The sequence below is a fragment of the Coturnix japonica genome, chromosome Z, assembly GCF_054131305.1.
Source record: "Coturnix japonica strain WE chromosome Z, WE-NBRP24, whole genome shotgun sequence".
Taxonomy (NCBI): Eukaryota; Metazoa; Chordata; class Aves; order Galliformes; family Phasianidae; genus Coturnix; species Coturnix japonica.
Window position 1 is genome coordinate 29336684 of NC_140702.1, and position 20078 is coordinate 29356761.

General features: G+C 43.2%; 1 protein-coding gene across 3 annotated transcripts in view; it reads left to right on the top strand.

Annotated features, from left to right (window-relative positions):
• Positions 1 to 20078, top strand: part of LOC107306401 (neuronal acetylcholine receptor subunit alpha-7-like) — a 62012-nt gene that overhangs the window by 10726 nt on the left and 31208 nt on the right. For all 3 annotated transcript variants that reach the window (XM_085529648.1, XM_015849523.3, XM_085529647.1), the window contains exon 2: positions 4884 to 5023. Coding sequence is in view for 2 of the 3 variants with exons in the window: in XM_015849523.3 (XP_015705009.1) it covers positions 4884 to 5023 (140 nt within the window). In the remaining variant the exon portion in view is untranslated. The remainder of the gene's footprint in view (positions 1 to 4883; positions 5024 to 20078) is intronic.

Below are 20078 nucleotides of genomic sequence, written 5' to 3' on the forward strand. Positions count from 1 at the left end.
TTCTGCACACCCGGAATGCTAGATCAAGGAGTTGACCCCTTTTGGAGCAAACATGGGGAACTGGCAAAACTGAGCTGCCTTGGAGCTCAGGGAGCCCTGCATGCCAAGCAGAGCAGTAGGATCTAGCAGCCAAGATATGACAGCATTGCTCCTAGGAAAGGAGGGAGTATCTGACCTTCCTGGGGACAGCCTAGGTGCAATCTATACAGAGACAGTTGTGATTGTGTTAGCCTTTCTTACCAGACAACACTGAGCAGTCTCCAGACCAGGCAGCCCCTTTTTCCAGCTCTGAAGCCAAACCCTTGGAAGGTGCAAGGAGTGTTATGCTGGTGCAGTAGGAAGTCAGGATACCACTCCAGCACAGTAGAAGAAAGCCAAGTCCATAGGAACCAGGCAGACGGACAGGGTAGAAGAGATCTGTGGTCATAGCCACTTGCCAGGAGCCTTGTGTTTCCTCAGTAGGACAAGAGAACTGTTAGTGGAGGAAGCCAGCGCAGCCCATCAAACCACACACAGCACACAGGGTAGGGGTAGTGGCTTCACTAGTTTTGATCAGGCTAATGTATTTTTTTCCTACCAAGAGGTTGGTGGTCATTTAAACATTTAATTTTAGTTTTGTGGAAAGCACAGATTCTTAAATCACGCTCAGGTCAGCACATGTCACCACAAAGCACGCATGCCAACTGAGGCAGCTCTCCTTGCCGTCACCATCAGCAAGACATTTTGCGCTCAAGTGTAGGTATGCCCAGTTGCTGACTTGGAGCTGACATCAGCCAACACCAGCTTGATCTTATCTCAGTATCTTAGAGAATTCAAAACCCTTTATAGGTGCCATGGTGGCTCATAGTCAGTATGAGACACCATCTGTGCAAATCTCATCAGAGATGCCTCTCTGCCTCTCTCCTTATAGCTGTTAAGCCACACTTATCCAGATTCCTGGATGCAGTTATTAACTTGTTCCTAGATTTGCTCTGAGAAGATCTCTGGAGCTTAGATACTAAAGCTTTGCAGATGTTTCTTTGATAACCAGATATTTCATGTTTCCTTCCTACTGACTCTGCCTAACCTGTCTGGGGCATTGCAACTCCTGTATTTAACAATGCTGAAATCCTATGTGCAAACTGTGTGTGTGCGCAGAGAAGGATAGAGCCCAGGCTGTGAGCTGGTAGCAAGGTGCCTTTTTTTAAATTTCTACCAGAAATAACTTAAGGCAAGCATGCTGTAGGTGAATGGAGGAGAAGGACAGCTGTTCCAGTGCATTTCAGAAATAAACCCACAGAGAAGCCACCATTTTGTTATTTTGATTTACATCGTAGGACTCCCTGATCCAACATGAAGGCCACCACACTGCTCCCCATGGGGGATATCCCTGATCTTGCAGTAATGCATTTGGAGGGATGCATTTTTAATTGCATTTCTTGCTAGAGAAGATAGCAACGTACTGCAATAGAGAAATAGTTCTTGGGCACATTACCTTGCAGAGTGGTTCTCAGCAACTCCATCCTAAAAAGAAAGGTGCTATTTCATTATAATGAAATGTATATTCCCAGAAAAATTCTGTGGCTGCTTACGGGTCACAGTTATCCACTGGTGAACATTACAGTGTGGGTGTGTTGCAGACTTTGCACGGACTGCTGTAGGAGAGGAGATTCAGAGAGCTAACAGAATACATTAACACTGTCCATGAATACACCTACTCTACATTAAGCTCTTCACAAAACCATAAGGGGACTTTATCCCCGCCATGGGTTAATTGTCTTGTGCCTGCCAAATGTCTGCAAATTGCAGGAGCAGCTTAGGGAACCAATTTAGGTTACACAGAGTGTAAAGCTGAGTCACAACCTACTCCAAAATTCTGCCTACCTTTAGCAATTGCATTTCACTTAATAACTCCAGACCAGCAGCTTTTTGCTTAAAGCATATTTTCAAGAGAGAAATCCAGCAGCCCTGATGAGGACACGGACATGAAATAGCTTCTGTTCTAGAAGCTTACAACATTTCTTGCTGGAAATCATGTTCTGTTCCCAGATTTTATTTTGCTTGTTTGTTTTCAATTTCTGGTCCCGTATATATCCAGCTTTGGTCTTTGGTGCCCTTTCCACAGCATAGAGCCCTTCAATATCTAGTGCATAAATAGTCCCCAGTACTTGTTATTCCCTCCACCAGAAAGAGAACTTGGAAATCAAATTTGATCATTATAAAAAAGAAAAAAAAAAAAAAAAAAAAAAGCTTTTTTTTTTAAAAAAAAAGAAAAGTAATTTTTCTGTTTCAGTTCGTTACCATTGCTACTTGTATGTTTGTTGAGAATTATTTCCTACTGTTTCCTGTATAATTCAGCAACACAGGGGATACTGACTGAGGCAGGGGACCTTTTTTACTCAAAGCGGGCAGCTTTTTTAATCAAAGATCCTACATCTATAAAACATAATTCTTAATGTCCATGCCAGTTAGTTGTATTTCTCCTGTAACACACACAGCCAAGCAAGTCTGCTTTGGAGCAGACTTTGGAAGACAGACCTGGTAGCGTTAAGTTTTGACACCCAACTTCCAGCCTAATTGTAAAGATGAAACCATGTATTAGGGACCAGAGAGCTCACAGCCACACTGCTTTTGATCAGGTTTCTGTGTCTGAGGGGTAGGCAATGGTAAAGCTTATTCTACCACTATTCCTGGGAGATCCAGACTTCCCCATCTCCAGCAAACACTCCACTTAGCACACAGAGATGTAGTGTCACAATGCATTAGCACAAGCATTAGAAGGGGGAAAAAAGCAGCAGTCTCTCTGGAATAGGAGAAGTATTTGAAAATTACAATTTAAAGAAAACGTCCATGGAAAACACAGGTCTGACTTGCCACCCACCTCATTTCCTACTCCAAAGCAAATGCAGCAGAGAAATGGTATACTGATTGTACTTACCAGGTCTTTGTAATGCCAGCAACTGCCATATCTATATCCCAGGAAACCCCAAGATATCCACTGCTTTTCAGTCTCTGTAATTTTGCACACTGAACTGGGAGCACACAAACATGTGGCTATTAGTGCCAGTTCAAACAGGCTATGTATAGATCAGCTAAAGGTACCTTAACAATTTTGGGTACAAGATGTAGGAAAGTAACAGGATCCCTATGCAGAGGGCAGAGTTGAGGATGGGGTGGCAAAGCGGGTATAAGTAGAGCAGTACTATGCAGTAAAGTGCTGTTAGCTGTGCTCACAGTGTGAAGACACTTTCCTGGAATACTCAAGGTGATGCTCATGTATCTCTCAGTCAGACCTCTCTGAACGAGCTCTTTTAATGCATAACAGCAGTGATGGTATCAGGGCTCTCAGCAGCCGAGCTGACTACCAGAGGATAGTAAAGGCACTTCTCCGTTGCAAATGCTGAGGTAGACAGTTTAAAAGGAATGTTGGAGGCAACCATTACATAAGCACTCAGGATAAGGGCAGAAGTGCAGACAATTATTGCTTTCCTAAAGCACAGGAACATGAAAAAGAAAGCTAGGGGAGCGTGCTGGGTAAGTGAAAGGACAACAAATTTGCTCAAATTATAGAGCCTCTATCCATTGGATGTTGTGTTGTTGTCCTCCTTACAGAGGGGTGTTACAAATGAACAACAGGGAAAACAACAACACAACATCCAATGGATAGAGGACCTAAATTAATGCCTTACAGGAACGCTTGCTTAGGCTGGTGAAGCAGAGAAACTGTGTCCAGAACTGCTTACTGCAGATGGTAAAACATGGCATCCAAAATAATAACAATTCAGAGTGTAGGTTCCTTCTCAAGAGTTGGTTTTCCACAGATCAGGAAATGCATACTCATGTTGACAGGAGTGATTTGTCCTCAGGGAGCTGCAGCCCATGACACTCACTCTGTCTGATGCATCTCTTGTTAATACTCAGGCTGACATCGGCCAGAGCACCAACACCTGCACTACGTGGGGGACCTGATCACCTGAGTAGGGTGTCCCAGCAAACTGCTGGCCTTCCTAGGGATGAGATCTGATCCAGATTCCTGATCTGATTCCTGGCTGCTACATCCAGCCAGGAAGCACAGAAACAACACATACATGAACTCTCTCTGCACCCAGTTCAAAGCTGGGGAGCCAATACACAGCAGAACTACACAATTTAAGCAAATATTGAAGTTCTGCTGGTCATTAACAAGTTGATGTGTCTCCATGGCATCTTCTGTTGATTATTCCCACAAGAAGAGAAGTTAAGCATCTAACACCCTCAGTTCAATATAACCATTATACATACCTATCAAATATTCTAGCCTTCATTATTACCACCTTATTTGGAAGAAAGGCAGGGGAAGTAACCCAAAGCTGGAGAGTCTGCCACATAAACCGAAGACAGTACGAAGTAGGCTTTTTACTACTTCCTGAGCACACACACAGAAAAGCCTGATACATCTGCTCTGAATAATAAGTTTACCTGTTGCTAATGATGGATAAACAGAATATGTCCAAGTAATACCAGTGGTGGTACACTGCAGTCCATTGCTAGGAAATAAGAACAAGTAAATAGGAAAAAAGCTCTCTTATTGCCTTCCAGCAAACTGTCTGGTAGTTCTGGAGCCACTGACCTTTGTCAGGAGGGGAGCCCAAATGTGGGGGACTTTTACTCTGAGCCCAAAAGACTGTTCAGCAGTTCCTGAGTGTTGTTAAATTGCTAGGGCATTAATAGTTATTGTCTTTAGAACTTGATCAGTCACATATGCAGAAAAGATGTGTCTGTCACACCTATACGAGAGTTCTGGGAACTTTTGGGAAATGCTTTCAAATTGCTGACACATTAAGAAGTATTTGTTGCTGAACAGACAAATGATGGGGACAGTGTGACCAGCCTGAGTGACAGTGACCTTCTTTCTTTTCTCCCAGTCTCTCAGCAGGGTGAAAGCCAGAGACGCCTGTACAGAGATCTGCTGAGAAACTACAATCGTCTGGAGCGCCCAGTCATGAATGACTCCCAGCCCATTGTAGTTGAGCTTCAGCTTTCTTTGCTGCAGATCATTGATGTGGTAAGTTGCTGGCTGTTCTGTTCTGTGGCACCCATTTAGCCTAACCAATCTGACCTCTCATGTAGGTACCAAACATTTCCTCTTAATCAGGCTGTAAAGGTGGGAGCAGGCTGGCTTTGGCTGAGCATTCTCCCTGAGTGCTGGAGTATGTTTTGACACTTTGAAAGAGCTAATATCCTCCTAGAAGCTCAATGATCTCTGATACAACAGGAGCCACAAGAAGATTATGCAGTTTTTCATTTCTTTTAAAGAGAAAAAAGGAATGCAGTAGTTTAGCAGCCATGTGTCATTGCAAATTATTAATATGTTCTTCTCAGAGCCACGCAGAATGCAGTCACTAAAGACCATGTGCAATGTTAAAAGCCAGCATAACTGCAGTTACACTTTTTCTTTAGACATTATAATGGCATTGACCTCTTCTCCCATTATGTCTTTATCATGCACTACATTTGAAAGATGCTGCCTTGAGACAAGGTTAGAAATGTATAAAAGCAAAAGCTGGAGGCATGGCCCTCTAATTGTCTTTACTGATCTCTCTGCAACATACATTTCAAATCTGGATATCTGAGCAATGGAAAATTTAAACATGATAAAATGAATTTAAATCCCTTTGTCACCCTGAAGAGGATTCTGTATCACGAAATATGCTGATAGAATTTATTCCACATGCATGGAAAACAAAACAGTCAAGAGGGCAGTTTTGACCACTTTCAGCTTGTTAAAGTAACAAACAACCGAAGAAATTAGTACTCCTCCCTTCTTCCTGTTATTTCCATTGCCATATTGAATGGTTTCTAGTGCACCGTCACTCCTGGTGAGAGAAAAACTTCAAAATATTGTGCATTTGCAGACTAATTGGTGAGAGGTCTCAAACATACAAACTTTTTAAAGTATCCACAACCTTTTTGAAGATGTGCAGCTCACCAGGCACTCCCTCTGGAGGGGCAAGCAGGCCCCCCAGCATCATGCAGCACCAATGCCAGGACCAACCAGTTGTGGTCCTCCTGCAGCAGGCAGCAGCCACTCAGGCAGTTTAAGCTTCTTTCTCTTTTGACACATTAACAAATGCACTGAGCTGGAAGAGAGAGATCAGTACCCTTAGCTGAAGTCACTCATTCATGGCAAGAGCTCACAAACCTCTTCATGAACGAAAGAGCAGATAAATCCTCCAGCTACTTTCAAGTAAATTTCAGTGAGCAGTTCCAGGTCTAGTAGAGGCATCTTAGCTCCAAAGCTCTTGCTTCGAACATTCTTTTTCCAACAGTGTTTTCATGCGGTAATTTGAAGGTTAGGGATAGCAGGGGGGACTTTTCAGCCTTCAGGCTGTGACTGTACATTTTCAAAGTCAGTCAGTCAGTCAGAGGGAAGAGTTACATAAAACCTTTTTTCAGCTGGGTTTCACATGCACATGTGAAATACATCCTTCAGCAAGCTACATTTCTTTAAGTACTCTATCTGTGTTATGTCAATGCCCATTGCAACCAATTTAATCCCTCTATTGTTTTTGCATTGTCTACAATAGGAAAGGGGTCATCTAGATGGTCATGCATACATAGAAACACAGCTTTGCTTTCCTCTGTCTCTGCACACAATACAGATGCTGTAAGTTCTTTAGCTGAGAGCATTAGTGACTTGTCCCAGGCTCATGATCTTGCAACCTGTAATCTCAGGAGCAACCTGAAATTTGTCTCCTACACAATGTGAAAAAGGTGTCTGTCTCCTCCAATCCTTTGAGTATGGACAAAAATATCCTCATTCACACCACGCAGTAGCAGAAGAATCCACATCACAGACAATATGAGTTGAGCATAAGTTGCTTATCAGCACAGAAGTTGCATGGGAACACCTGCATGGGAACAGATGGGCCCTGGACTACCCGCTGGTTGGGTGTAGGGAGTGTTTTAATTTGGGGCTAAGGGAGAAATATTCCTCCCTTCTTCACACAAAGCATTTTAGGTGATATTTCTTCTCTTGGCTATCCTGAGAGCAGCACCATGTGCTACCTCCAGCAGTGGAAACATCGTCCAGGATGTCAGTGACAATGTGGCTGGCACTCAAGTTTCTGCAATAGAAAGGTAGAAGGGCCAGTGTGACATCAACCAGTGGCTGAACCGGTCAGCTTAAAAATACATAAAGCACCTTGGTGTCCAATGCCCAATATGGGAAGTAGTACATGAATATACCTATCAGGAAGCAAGTTCTCAGTGTGAACACTGCTGCCCAGCCTCCACTGCTGGCAGAACAGATTGCAGCATCTGGATGCTCCAGCTGCTGAAAGAAACATTTAAGAAGTGGGTTGTGATGTAAAGAGCAGCAGGCAAGGTATAAAGGATCAGTAACCCCTTTTAGCTGCATGCATCAGAAGGCCAACCAAGGGATGTCTCACTCAGACAAGAGGCCAAAGCCAGCTGCTGTTCTTAAATCTTTGGAGAACATGTTCTCTGCAAGTGAAAGACATCTGTCTCTTCACAAGGCCGGGGTTGCCATGTCCAGGGATCACTTGTGCTTGGGGCTTCCACATTCCCTAGGGTGTCAGGCCTTTTCCTGGCACCAATGGTGGATTTGGCTGGTGAACCCTCCCAGAGAGCACTGCTAGGCCCTGCTGGGCCCTGGCAGCCCAAGCAAGGGCAGAGCACATCCAGGAGTACCTGGAACAAGACTCTTCTTCTAGCTTTGTCTAAAAGTCCAGCCCAATCATCAGGCTGAACAAGTCAAGAGATGAGATATTTTTTACAGAGAAGAAATTGCACGCTTTTTCATTGGGGCCTGCTAGGTAGGAAATATTTGTCATCATGAACGGTGGTTTTGATTGCTCCTGCTGGAACCTGCAGGGAACCTGTTCTGAGGGGATCTACATCCTTTACATCAGAGCATGGTGAAACTTCTTAAAAAAAAACAAACAAAAAACAACTTTTTTTTTTTTTTAAACCTTTCTTTCTTCTTATGATACTGTTTACCGTTATCTTCATCTCAGTACATCAATGCTACCACAGCAGTTTCTTCACTGCCCTTTGTTATCCAGAGCAAAAGCTTGTTTGATTAGCTTTCTAGGACACATTTCCTCACAGTGCAAGTTTAAAAGTACCGTGAAAAAAAAAGGAACCCACCAGGCAACTAACAGAAATGTATGATGAATAAAACTGAAGCAAGTATCACAGAATATAAATAAATAAATAAATTCAAAATAAAGAGCCTAATTTTAGAAAGAGTGCTTCAAAGTGGCTGCACACTGCTACAGAGATAATAAATGCCCCGAAAGCCCTTTCTAAAATCAAACACACCTCCTAATTTTTGGTAACAGTGTTAATGCCTTTCAGAGGCAATACGCAGCTAAGCACACTCTTTGGCCTCATGTGAGAAAGAGGGAGCGCACAGCTTCCACTTTCACACGGTTATCTTCTGCAGAGCCACCTTATCGTGCATCTCCTCCAATGTGGTGGAGTGCTCTGCTGTCTTTCTGCTGCATGTTCACTCTTCCACTTGCCACTGATTCAGAAAAACTCCCCAGCATTTGCCAGGCTGCCCAAGTATGTAGTGCCACATGGTTCTTAATGCTTTTGTTGCAACTTTATCCTCGTTCTGAGAGACTGGCAGTAAGAAGAAGGGTGTGCAGTCACCAGTGGGAAGGAATGGAAGTACTGAGAAAAAATCCCACCAGACACTGAAGAGTCAGTTGGCACTTCCAGAAGCAAAAAAAATCCATAGCTTTATTTGTAGCTACTAATTCTAAATGAACACTATGTATGGAAAATTTACTGTGTACTGTTTTGATTTGACTGAACCGCATGTAGAAAGAAAGCATGTTCTACAGACTGCAGGATAATCCCAGACCTGATCACAGGCTTGCAAACAATCCTATGTAAACTGCAGATTTTGATTCTGCTTTGAAGGTCCTGATTGATCTGGAAAGCAGCAAGACAAAATAATTGAAGAAATTATTTTGAAAGAAATAATTTCTTCAGGAATTATTCAGAATAATTATTCTGAATTCAGAAGAAAGAATAATTTAGTCAAGCAGTAAAGAGCAAATATTCAGATTGTCTCCTGAAAAACAGAACTGTGCATATTGTGCATTTCCTGAGGAGGGAAATTATAGGAAAAGTCTGCTCATACCTTCTCTGAGAACACAGGTGCAATTATTACTACTATAAGCAGTGGTTTTAAACTAGCTTAGCAGCCCAATAGTTTTAACCTTCTCTACCAGAAGTGTGTTAAACTGCCAGATCCAAGCTTTAGTTCCCTCTGTTTTCTTGGTTTGTTGTTGTTATTGTTATTTATTGGTGTTGTTGTTTGGATGGCTTAGTTGGTTAGGTTGTTTTAAGAGACTGGTATAACACGATTCTCCTTTGCAAGCAGCTCTTCATGTCAGAGGTGCCCTAATCTGCCAGCTCAGTTTCAAGGCAATCTGCACCTCACGTAGTAAGACCTTTGAATTCAGCCCCCAAAGGGCTGGCGGGTGTAGAATGCGATCTTTGCTGGAGTTTGCTCCCTTTGCATGAAAACTGCTGAAGTGAAAGGCTGCCTGTCAGCAGACTTTACCACCAGGTAAAGGTAAAAGGAGATAATAAGGGAGATAATAAGGCCAGGTATAACATCAGTAATAACATCGGCTGATTATGAGCCAGCAGTGTGGCCAGGTGGCCAAAAAAGGTCAGTGGCATCCTGGCTTGTATCAGGAATGGTGTGGTGAGCAGGAGGAGTGAAGTCATCCTGCCCCTGTACTTGGTATTGGTGAGGCATTGGCCTCACCTCAAGTACTGTGTTCAGTTTTGGACACCTCAGTAACGGAAAAGACACTGAGGTGCTGGAGCAGGTCCAGTGAAGGGCAACAAGGCTTGTGAAGGGCTTGGAGAATATGCCCTGCAAGGAGAGACTGAAGGAATTTGGGCTGTTTAGTCTGGGAAAAAGGAGGCTGATGGGAGACCTTATTTTTTCCCCCCAATATCTGAAAAGTGCTTATAGAGAGAGCAAGGTTGGTCTCTTCTCACTGGTGACAGGTGACAGGATGAGGGGAAATGGCCTCAAGTTGCACCAGGGTAAGTTCAGGTTTGATATCAGGAAACACTTCTTTAAAGAAAGGGTTGTTAAACACTGCAATGGGCTCCTGAGGGAGGTGGTTGAGTCACCATCCCTGGATGTGTTTAAAAACCATTTGGATGCAGTGCTCAGGACATGATTTAGTAGAGTGTTGTTAGGGTTAGGGCAGTATGGTTAAGTTGTGGTTGGACTCAGTGATCTTTAAGGTCTTTTCCAACCTGAGTGATTCTATGATTCTATGATTCTGTGGCACCTACTGTCTGTCACAGATCTCCCAGTTCAAAATCTATGCCACTTCTGGATATTTTAGAGGTTCATCTCCTTGCTTTTAAGTTCTTGTGTTCTATAGGATGTAAGATAGAGAAGGACACTGTAAATACAGGTGGCTGATGAAAGAAACACTACTTTGTAACGTGAATATGTGCTTATTCCTACCGGAAAACATTAACACAGTGCAGGCACAGTTTTTCCTTTTTGAGAGGCTGGCAGAGGTCAAGAAGTGCCGAGTGGCTGTGGGTACTTATGGAACTGGTGGTAGTAATCCTGCCCACGGAGCTGAGGAAGATGGCAGCCAGCTGTGCTGGTTATGTAGGTGAACTGAACAACTAGAGACTTGAAGGGTTACGTTTCAATCTCTAGTTCTCCTCTCCATTCCTAAATTGTATTTACAGCAACTAGATCATCCCTTTTCACTGCACATTCTGGTGCAGTCATGTGGTCAAAAATCTGCACAGGAAACCCAGGTCAACTCACAAGTGATTCAACGAAATAAATATAAATACGCCAGTACACATAAGCAGCCATTGACATATTATTCCCAATATAGCATCAGCATTCACTGGATTAAACTATAATCCTGATAGTACATCCTGTACAAATCTTTTCAGGATAGATAACTTCAACAGTGTAAGCGTGACCTCTCAAGACTGAAACAAAGAACACGTAACAGACAGAGATGTAATCAGAGATGTAATAAGAAAAGGATTATTAAATAGATATTCTGTATTTTGTTTATTTACAAAGCATCAGTAAACAGTAGGGAGAAAAACTCTTTCAGCCCTTCCGGATCTTTCTATTTTTTCTTTCTTTCTTTCTTTTTTTTTTCTTTCTTTCTTTTTTTGTCCTATTAATGCCTTTCCATTTATCTGTGGGCTTCCTGCATAGCCCTTCTGAGCTGTATTTATCGTTTATCCTTGTGCAGACCTACATTGCAAAATGTCTTTTTCCATGAAGATTTTTCTCCACCAGAAGTTAAGTTCTCATTTTGCAGGAGTAAATTTTATAAGCTGCTAAATTCTCCCTGCCACTGCAGGGAGACTGAGGCAATTGGTGTTACTGAGAAAGAGATTTGGACGTCATTATAAAAGCTGAAAATCTGTAATTAGCGTCATGAAAAATAGTCATTCAAATTCCAAGCAGGAAAATTACAGAAACACTGATAGACCAATAGATTCATTAAAGTTAAATCCCAGTCTCTCGTTTCTGGTCATACAGCTCACTTACTGTGGCTAATTTTGAACTCTGAAAAGAAAAATTAAGTAAATCGTGCTATTCATTAACATGGATGAAGTCTCAACAGTGGGAATGCCAGGGCTAATTGAGTCAAGAATGAGTACTTTGGCTGCCTTCTAAGTGCCAGGCATTCTCAAAATGCTTGTCTTACTAAGCCAATTATACATTTGAATTTGCTAGCATAGTGAAGTTTGGCACCATGGGAATTATGGCTTCCTGTCTGATAGGTCTTTGCCTGCACGCTTGCTTTAAGTATTATCATGAAGGCTTAATAGCCTGCCTTTTAACTTAGTGCTTTTTTCATTGCCTTCTGCCTAGCTCAGTGCAAAGCCAGTGGATGGAGCTCATCTTGTAAGCAGCAATTCCACTGCACAATTGCTCTGTTTTTCAGCATGGGTGTACAAGCTCTGCTTGGTGTAACAAGATATTGACAGATTTCCTTGTGGGTTTTTCTGTGATGTTGATCCAACTGTTTCACAATAACTAACCAGTCTTCTGCCCGTGTGGTGAAAAAACCTGTGCTATTCTGTTTGAAGAGGTGGGAATTTCTGTATTTAGTCATTGGGTACTCTCTAATCTTCTGTAAATAATTTGAGCCAACAAGGATTTTAAAGTGTTGCTAGCATTTGAGACTGTGAGTCTAAAGCTGCTAAGGATCAACATTTATTTGACTTGAAATTTGCCTGATTATTACTGAGATTGATAGCAGTCACAGAGAAATAAACTCATCCTCTGTAGAAGCAACTAGCTGCTTGAAATTTATAGCACTTTCACATCTCCCTTCTGTAAGGACAGCAGGGTCCACAGAAATCAGACTTCTCCTGGCTATGCTTCACCATGGGCTGTGGAAACTGTCACACGATGGGGGCACTGCAAATAGTCACCTTTCCAAAGACACAGGTTACAATAAGGCATTCTAACCAAGGCTGTCATCTTATCCATGGACTCAGTGTTTCTTAGTGTTCCTGTGTTTGATAGGCTTGTAACTTAACACTGTATTTTCTAACTCCAGAGAGACTGTCACTGATGCTATGTAAAAACCTTTTCTCCCCATTTCCCTTTCCTGACCAAAGGCTTTAAGTGACTACTTATATTTCAGAACAGGCTTATGTCTGTCATAGCAGCATGTAAATAGAGGAAGAAAATGTAAAGGCAACCTTACATGCAGCCTGGGAGTGAGACCTTGATGAGTATTCAGGGCTGGCCTACTGGGGACCTTTCTCTGCCCTTCTCTTGCTGCTTTCCCTATGACTTCAAATGATGAAAAAGGCAATGAATAATGAATAGCTTGGAATAACAATTCCTGTCTAGTCTTGTTTATTGGAACATATGCCAACAGAGCGCAAAATACATGGAAGGCTATTTCAGAGTGAGAAACCCACCCTGGAGAATACGCAAAACACCTACATGCTGTATGTGAATGGCTTGGGATTTCAGTAGAGGAGTGGCTGCTTTTAGGCTGTGACATAACACCCCCAGGAGCTGGACATACACGTCAGTTTGTCCAAGCTGTCAATTAGAGAGCAATCCTGTGCTGGAAAGACACATGAAAGCTGTCGTCCTCTTGGGACTTTTGGGGCTTCTGAGGGAGATAAAATCATGGAATTGTTTGATTTGGAAAGGTCCCTTAAAATTCATTTAGTCCAACTGCTTTGCAATGAACAGGGACATCCACAGTTCATTGTGGTACTCAGAGCTCCATCCAGCCTGAGCTTGAATGTCTCCAGAGATGGAGACATTTGGGTAACCTGTTCCAATGCCTCACCACCCTTACTGTAAAAAACTTCTTCCTTATGGCCAAACTAAATCTCATCTCTTTTAGTTTGAAACCATTTCCACTTGACCTGTCATAACAGACCCTGCAAAAGAGTCTGTCCTCTTCCTTCTTATAGCCCCCTTCAAATACTGAAAAGCTGCTATTGGTTCTTCCTGAAGACTTCTCTTGTCCTGGCTAAACAGCCCCAGCTCTCTCAGCCTGTCCTTATTGGAGAGGCATCCATTCATTGGATCATTTTTGTGGCCCTCCTCTGGATGTGTTCCAACAAGTCCCCATCTCTCCTATACTGAAGACTCCACATCTGGACGCAATATGGTAGGTGAACCCTCACCAGCGCAGAGCAGTTAGGGGCAGGATCACCTCCCTTAAACTGCTGTCCATGCCATTTTTGATGCAGCCCAGGATATAGTTGGCACATGGTTGGCTCATGTCCAGCTGCCATCCATCAGTACCCTCAGGTCCTTTTCAACAAGGCTGTGCTCCATCCTTACATTCCCCAGCTTGTACTGACAGTGTGGTTTGCTACAGTTCAGGTACAGACCTTGCATTTGGGTTTGCTGAATCTCATAAAGTTCTTCTGAATTCACTACTCAAGCTTTGTTTGGATTTCTCTGGTTGGCATCCCATCCCTAAGGTACATTGACTGCACCACACAGCTTTGTATCATCCACAAACTTGCTGAGGGTGTACTTGCTCCCACTGTCAATATCAGTGATGAAGGTGTTAAAGATCATTGATCCCAGTACAGACCCCTGTGGGAACATCTGTGAAACAGTGGAACAAAGCTCCTCCTAGCATGGGGATGTGATCCCTGGAATGTGCAGGTCTCTGCTGAAGGGCTTGAGGCCAAACACAGTCAAAAGCAATGTTGGAGACTATTGCATGGCACTCTTCCCAGCTGTTCTGGTCTTCGAGCACTGCTGAGTGGCTGCATTAAAGAAAAATGTTTCCCAAGGAATGCACCTACAGCCACAGTCTGTAGCTGAAGGTCATGCTGCGTGTGTGATGCAAGCACGCTTGTATTGTGTAGCATTTCTTCACCACAGCAGCAGTATGAATTTGTAACAATGGGAAAGAAAGCCAGTATTGCATGAGTCTGTGGGATTCAGTCACCAACAGTGTGAGCCACAACTCCTCAGTGTTTCCTCCCTACTGAGAGGAGTATCATGCACCTCTTCTTCAGGGTGAAAAAAATCAGCAGAAGCATGGTTAGAGGCCACAAGACTGTACAGCCCCACACTGCCACCCAGTACAAAGGCCAAAGGCAGTCTGGGCTAGTTGCTCCAGGGGAAGGACATATTCCTTGCTAAGGCAGTGGAAGGGACCAGGAAAGCTGTTGCCTCAAGGAGAAACCAGTGGAGAGAGGCAGAAATCTGTCTCAGCCTTTGGTGAAATATACTTACAAGAAATAACATCTGATCTTTCATAGAAGTAAAAGCCCACAGCAATAAAATGAGGAAAGAAGGAGGGAGGGAGGGAGTGTTCAAATATGAGCTCTTAAATACAAGGGCTGCTCCAAAGGTAATGCCTCCTATTTTATTATGTTGGCCCGTTACATCAGAGGTGGATATTGGTGGTATATCAGTACAAGTTGAACCCTCTTGTAACCTGCAGATATTCAGTTACGTTTTGTTGCTGTCTGACAAAATGATGCCTGACATGGGAGTGCAGATGAAGCAAAGGTGTGACACTGAATTCCTTATGTGGAAAAAAAAAGGCAACCATTGACATTTGCTGACACTGGCTGAATGTTTATGGAGATCAGACTGTGGATGTGAGCGCAGTGAGGCAGTGGGTGGTGTGTTTCAGCAGTGGTGACAACAATGGGGTCACCTCTGCTGGTGCAGGTTGTTATGAGGGAAGCATGCAGGCTCTTGCTCATCACTGGTGGAAATGCAGAGCTTATGATGGTGACTGTGCTAAAAAGGAGTGTTTTGAGGAGAATGTGCATTTTCCTCAAGCTGGCAGATTTTGAGTGTTTTCATTCATTTAATGCATTGAAGTTGTTTTAATTAATCATCTCAAGGTTTTGGGCATTTGAGTATTTCAGCAATCTAAACGGCTGCCAGCTGCAGGTAAAGGCAGAGCCTACAAGCTTTTGAAAGCCATACCATTTCCTTTTGATTATCTTGATCAAAATCCGGGGTAGAGAGTAATACCTCTGCTAAAAAAAACTTACCGACTCCCCAAGTCAGTGGAATTCTTTCTTGGCCAGATCCCTCCTACAAATTCAGGAACATAAACAGTATTTAAAAAATAAAGACTTCTGTCACCTCTAAGAATTATCTGTTCGATCTGGGATTTTTCTGTTCAATATCTTGCAAGAAATCAATGGTAGAATCAATGAGCTCTGTGAGAGGGCAAGGATTAATGATGTCAGTCACCTTCTAACAAAGGCCTTGTTACAGAGATGACACATCACTGTATGATGTGGCTACTGAACCAGGAAGGCCTTTGGATTCTTTTGTCCATGTGTTATGACCTAGATAATTGTATGGCTGAAGGCAGTCATATTTTGTCTGGATGCTGGTCTGAGGGAGAGTCTACTGACAGGCACTGGTGCAAAAGAAAAGAAAACTTACGCATACTCTAGGCTTTGAGTTGATAGCAGTGAAAACAAAACCAAACTAAATCATTCACATGTCCTGGCACGTGTTCCAAAACAAACCTCTGAGGCTGAAGGAATAATCAAATGTCCAGAACAGAGGACCAACTGGGCTGTAGCTGAAGATAGGAAATATGACCCAGATAAAGAAAGGAGGGATTTACAGGACAATGCTGTACTGACCAGTGACCACAGAGCTTGTTTTTCAAGTATTTTTAAATACCAGGAGCAAACTTATTTGCCTGAAATGAGCATTTGCAGCCCAGGAGAATACCCAGAGGAGTGCTGGAAGGCATCTCTGGAGGCTTGTCATCCCCTGCCTCACCTGGGATCTTGGCAGGGCTGCTTTCATTTCTTTGCTGTAGGGAGAGTCCAGTGCTGGGAGACTGTCAGAAACAGAAGGTCATCTCCAGGTCTGACAGTGCCAAGTGAGGCATGGACCATGCACAGAAAAAGGCAAACTGTTGGGTTATTCAAGTTTTCTCCTAGGAGAAAAGGCACTTTCATGACTTACCTTAAATTCCTTTGCACAAATACACAACACATATGAATGAGCTGTTTACAGTGCTTCCCAAGTTGGAGAATTAGCTTTTATCTAGGCCAGACAGTAACTAACAGTGACCACCTGAGGCAACATAAGGAATATGAACTTTCATGATTATGTGGAAGTATCTTTGTAGCAGAAAAACATAGTCCCTCCCTTGCTTAAGTCTCTCAGATGTGTACACAGTCCACAGCTCCTGATTCCTCCAGGGCTCTGGAAAGGCCAGGTAACCATCCCAGAAAGCACAATAAACACCTCCTCCCTAAGAGCCCTTGTGCTAAGGTATGGACACAGAGTTCCACAGCTCTCACCTCTTGGGCAGCCTGAGGGTGTACTCTTTGCATAGCCTGGCTCCTCAGAGTCCTTTCCTAGAAGGGTCTTAGCAGGAGGGCTATGTCTGGACAAGTGGGAAACTGAATTTCAACATACTCCTGCCCAGTGTAAAATGATGCCCTTATGCTCCTTTGAAACAGGCTTCTGCATTTTTTTAAATCTTTAATTTTTATTTGTTTATTTACTTATTTTTGCAAACTTGGATGCTTGTTTAGAAACCTTTTTGTTCTGTCCTGTGATAAGAAGGACCTGTCAGGTTGCATCTTTTGCTGAACACACATACAGCATTTTCTGGGGTTTGCTTTCCATAAAGCCTTTGAAAATGTGGAAGCCTGAAGGCAAGGATGAGAGCAGATTCTGAATGGCCATGGAAACAGCCTGAAGTGACACTTTTCTCCCCCAAGGCTGAAAGATACATAAGTAATCCAAAACTCTTCCTAACTGTGATTATCGAAAAGCAAGAAAAGAAGACCATGCAGGACACAGTTATATTCTAGATAAACATGCACAAACTCTAATAGGCAAGTTCCTTTTTGACTATAAAATAAACCTGACAAGTAGGACAAACATAATTGTCACAGTAGCCTTATGAGAAGTAGGCAAAATGTACCCAAGATAATGCGTTTAAGGCTAACCGAAATACCAATATGATGTGCAGTGGATAATGAGCTGCTTGAAGTCAAAGCTACTTACAAAGTCATCAACATCTGAATAAGAACCTCATGAAAGTGTGGCAGGTGAGCAAGTAGGGCAACAAACAGTTCTGTAAAATACAGAAGTCAACCCTAGATGATTTTCTTCGGTGTCTATTAAGTAAAAACTTGCAATATCAGGTAAAAGAGAGTTTCCTTGTGAATCGAAGTCAGAAGTTAAAGGCTTCTTAACAGAGATGTCTCCACATGGATGAAATTTGCAAGCCTTCCAGATCCACTACATATTACTGCGTCCCCTGTGGCTTTCAGGCAGCCAATACAAAGGGCAAAATCCACTCCTCCCCCTCCCCTTGCTGTGCTGTAACATACACGGGGAATCTTTCATATGACACAGGTTAGGGAAAAGAGCCTCCTGGTTGCAACAGCCTATCATTTGGATCACTTTGCTCAGCTTTCTCTTAGAAGTACACAGAAAGACTTTTCAAGGTGGATGTATGCAGTATAGAGCTTAAAATCAAAGAATCATAGAACAACTTGGAGTGGAAGGGACTTTAAAGCTCATCCAGTTCCAGCTCCCCCCCACCATGGGCAGGGTTGCCGCCCACTAGATCCACCCTCCAGTACCACCCCAGCACTTTGATATGCTGGGTGACCCAGGTTTGTTTTCATTGCTCTAGATGGGGCCTCATGAGAACACAGCAGAGGGAGACAGCTCCCTAATTCTCCTTGCTGGCCATCTGCCTTATAATGCAGCCCAAGATGCAGCTGGTCTTTCAGGCTTCAAGTGTACACTGTTGGCCAGCTTTTCATCCATGAGAACTCCCAAGTCCTTCTCTACTGCTCACATGGAGCTCTTCTTCAAGTCTGTACACATATCAGGGGTTGCTCCAACCCCAGTTTAGAGTTAGTTAAGGATATCCAAAGTCCTGCAGAAGTCCAGCTAGATGATAACTGTTGCCCTTCCTTTGTACATGGGTGCATTGACTCCCTTGTGAAAGGCAACCAGGTTGGTCAGGCACATGTTGCCTTGCTTAAATTGGTCAGGCTGTCACGAATCATCTCATTGTCTCACATGTGCCTTAGCATATCTTCCTGCAGGATCTGCTCCATGATCTACCCAGCCGCAGGCACAAGGATCACTAGCCTGCAGTCCCTCAGGTCTCTCTTTCTTAAGAATGGGAGCAGTTTCCCTTTTTGCACTCTCTGGTTTGCCTGACAGCCATGGCTTTTTGGATATGATGGAGAACGGCTTGGCAACTATGTCAGCCTGTTCCTTCAGGACCCTGGGATGCATGTCATTGGATCACACAGACTTGTACACATTCAGCTTTATCATATGACCTTGAACTTACTCTTCACTTCTGGTGGGAGGGCTCATCCAGCCCCTGCTTAGAGGTTCAGGGACATGAGAGACGTGGGTAGCCTGATTGAGAGTGAAGACTGAGGCAAAGGACCTGCTGAGTACCTCAGCTTCCTCCATGTCTGTTGCTGCCAGTTCTCCTTTCTCAGTTTTCAAAGGGTACACATACTCCTTGACCTTTTTTTTTTTTTCTGGATAATATCCATTTTCCTTGTTTTTCCACATTCTTTCCCAGGTTCAGTTGCATCTGGACAGCATACTTGAACTCTTTCCAGTCCACGTGTGCCTGCTTCTACAGCCTATAGATTTCCTTTTTATCCCTTAGCTTGAATCCTCCAGCAGATTTCCACTCAGTCATTCCTGCCTCCCCTGGTTGATTTCATGCACTGGGAGCTGGAATTATAAAGCAATTATTGATTCATTAGCCACACAAAATATAGCTAGGTTTTAATAAGCAACTCAGACAATCATTATATTCACCATGCCCAGAAGACACAGGAATGTCTAGGTGGGTATCAGTCAAGAAAAATGATCCTCTGAGGATCTTTGGACATGTCCTCAGTGTTCTTGAGTTGCTGTTGTTTCCAGCGTCTGTCAAAACAAATAGCTCTGCTGAATCAATTTATTACCAGTATAACAGGATATAAAACCTAAGCTGATTTTTGTGTGATATCTTTCAGCAGCAGAAGCAGGTTAGAGTTATCTCAAGGGGAAGCAAGGGGATTGGCAGTGGAGGTGATGTGATGTACAGTTGTGCATAGATGATTATGGCAAAGGCCTGTGTCATGCTTGAAGTTTCCTTTTCCTGGGACATCTGGCAGAAGATATCTCTGTTCACAGTGCCAAAGCAACTTTGGACGTCCTACAGATCAATTATTTCATCCTCTCTAGGATGGGATGCTTCTGCAGTTCCAACAGGACAAGTAAGAGGAGAGGGAAACATGATACAAACAAGTTTATGCTAGGGATTCAGCAGTGCCAGTAATCCACTATCTTTTGCACCAGAGAGAAACAGAAAAAGGCTTCTCCATATGCCCTTAATTCATGCATTAGCTTGCAAGCCTGCAGCCACAAAATGGCTTATGTGTGGGACACACAGGAGGTAAACTCAGAGGTGTCACTGAAGAAAACACATCTATAGATGCAGCTTAATGTGACACGGTCTGCTTCTGAGTAGCTTGCATCTTTCACTAGTTTCTTTTCATCTCTGGAGCAGGAGTGGGAAAGAAGGACA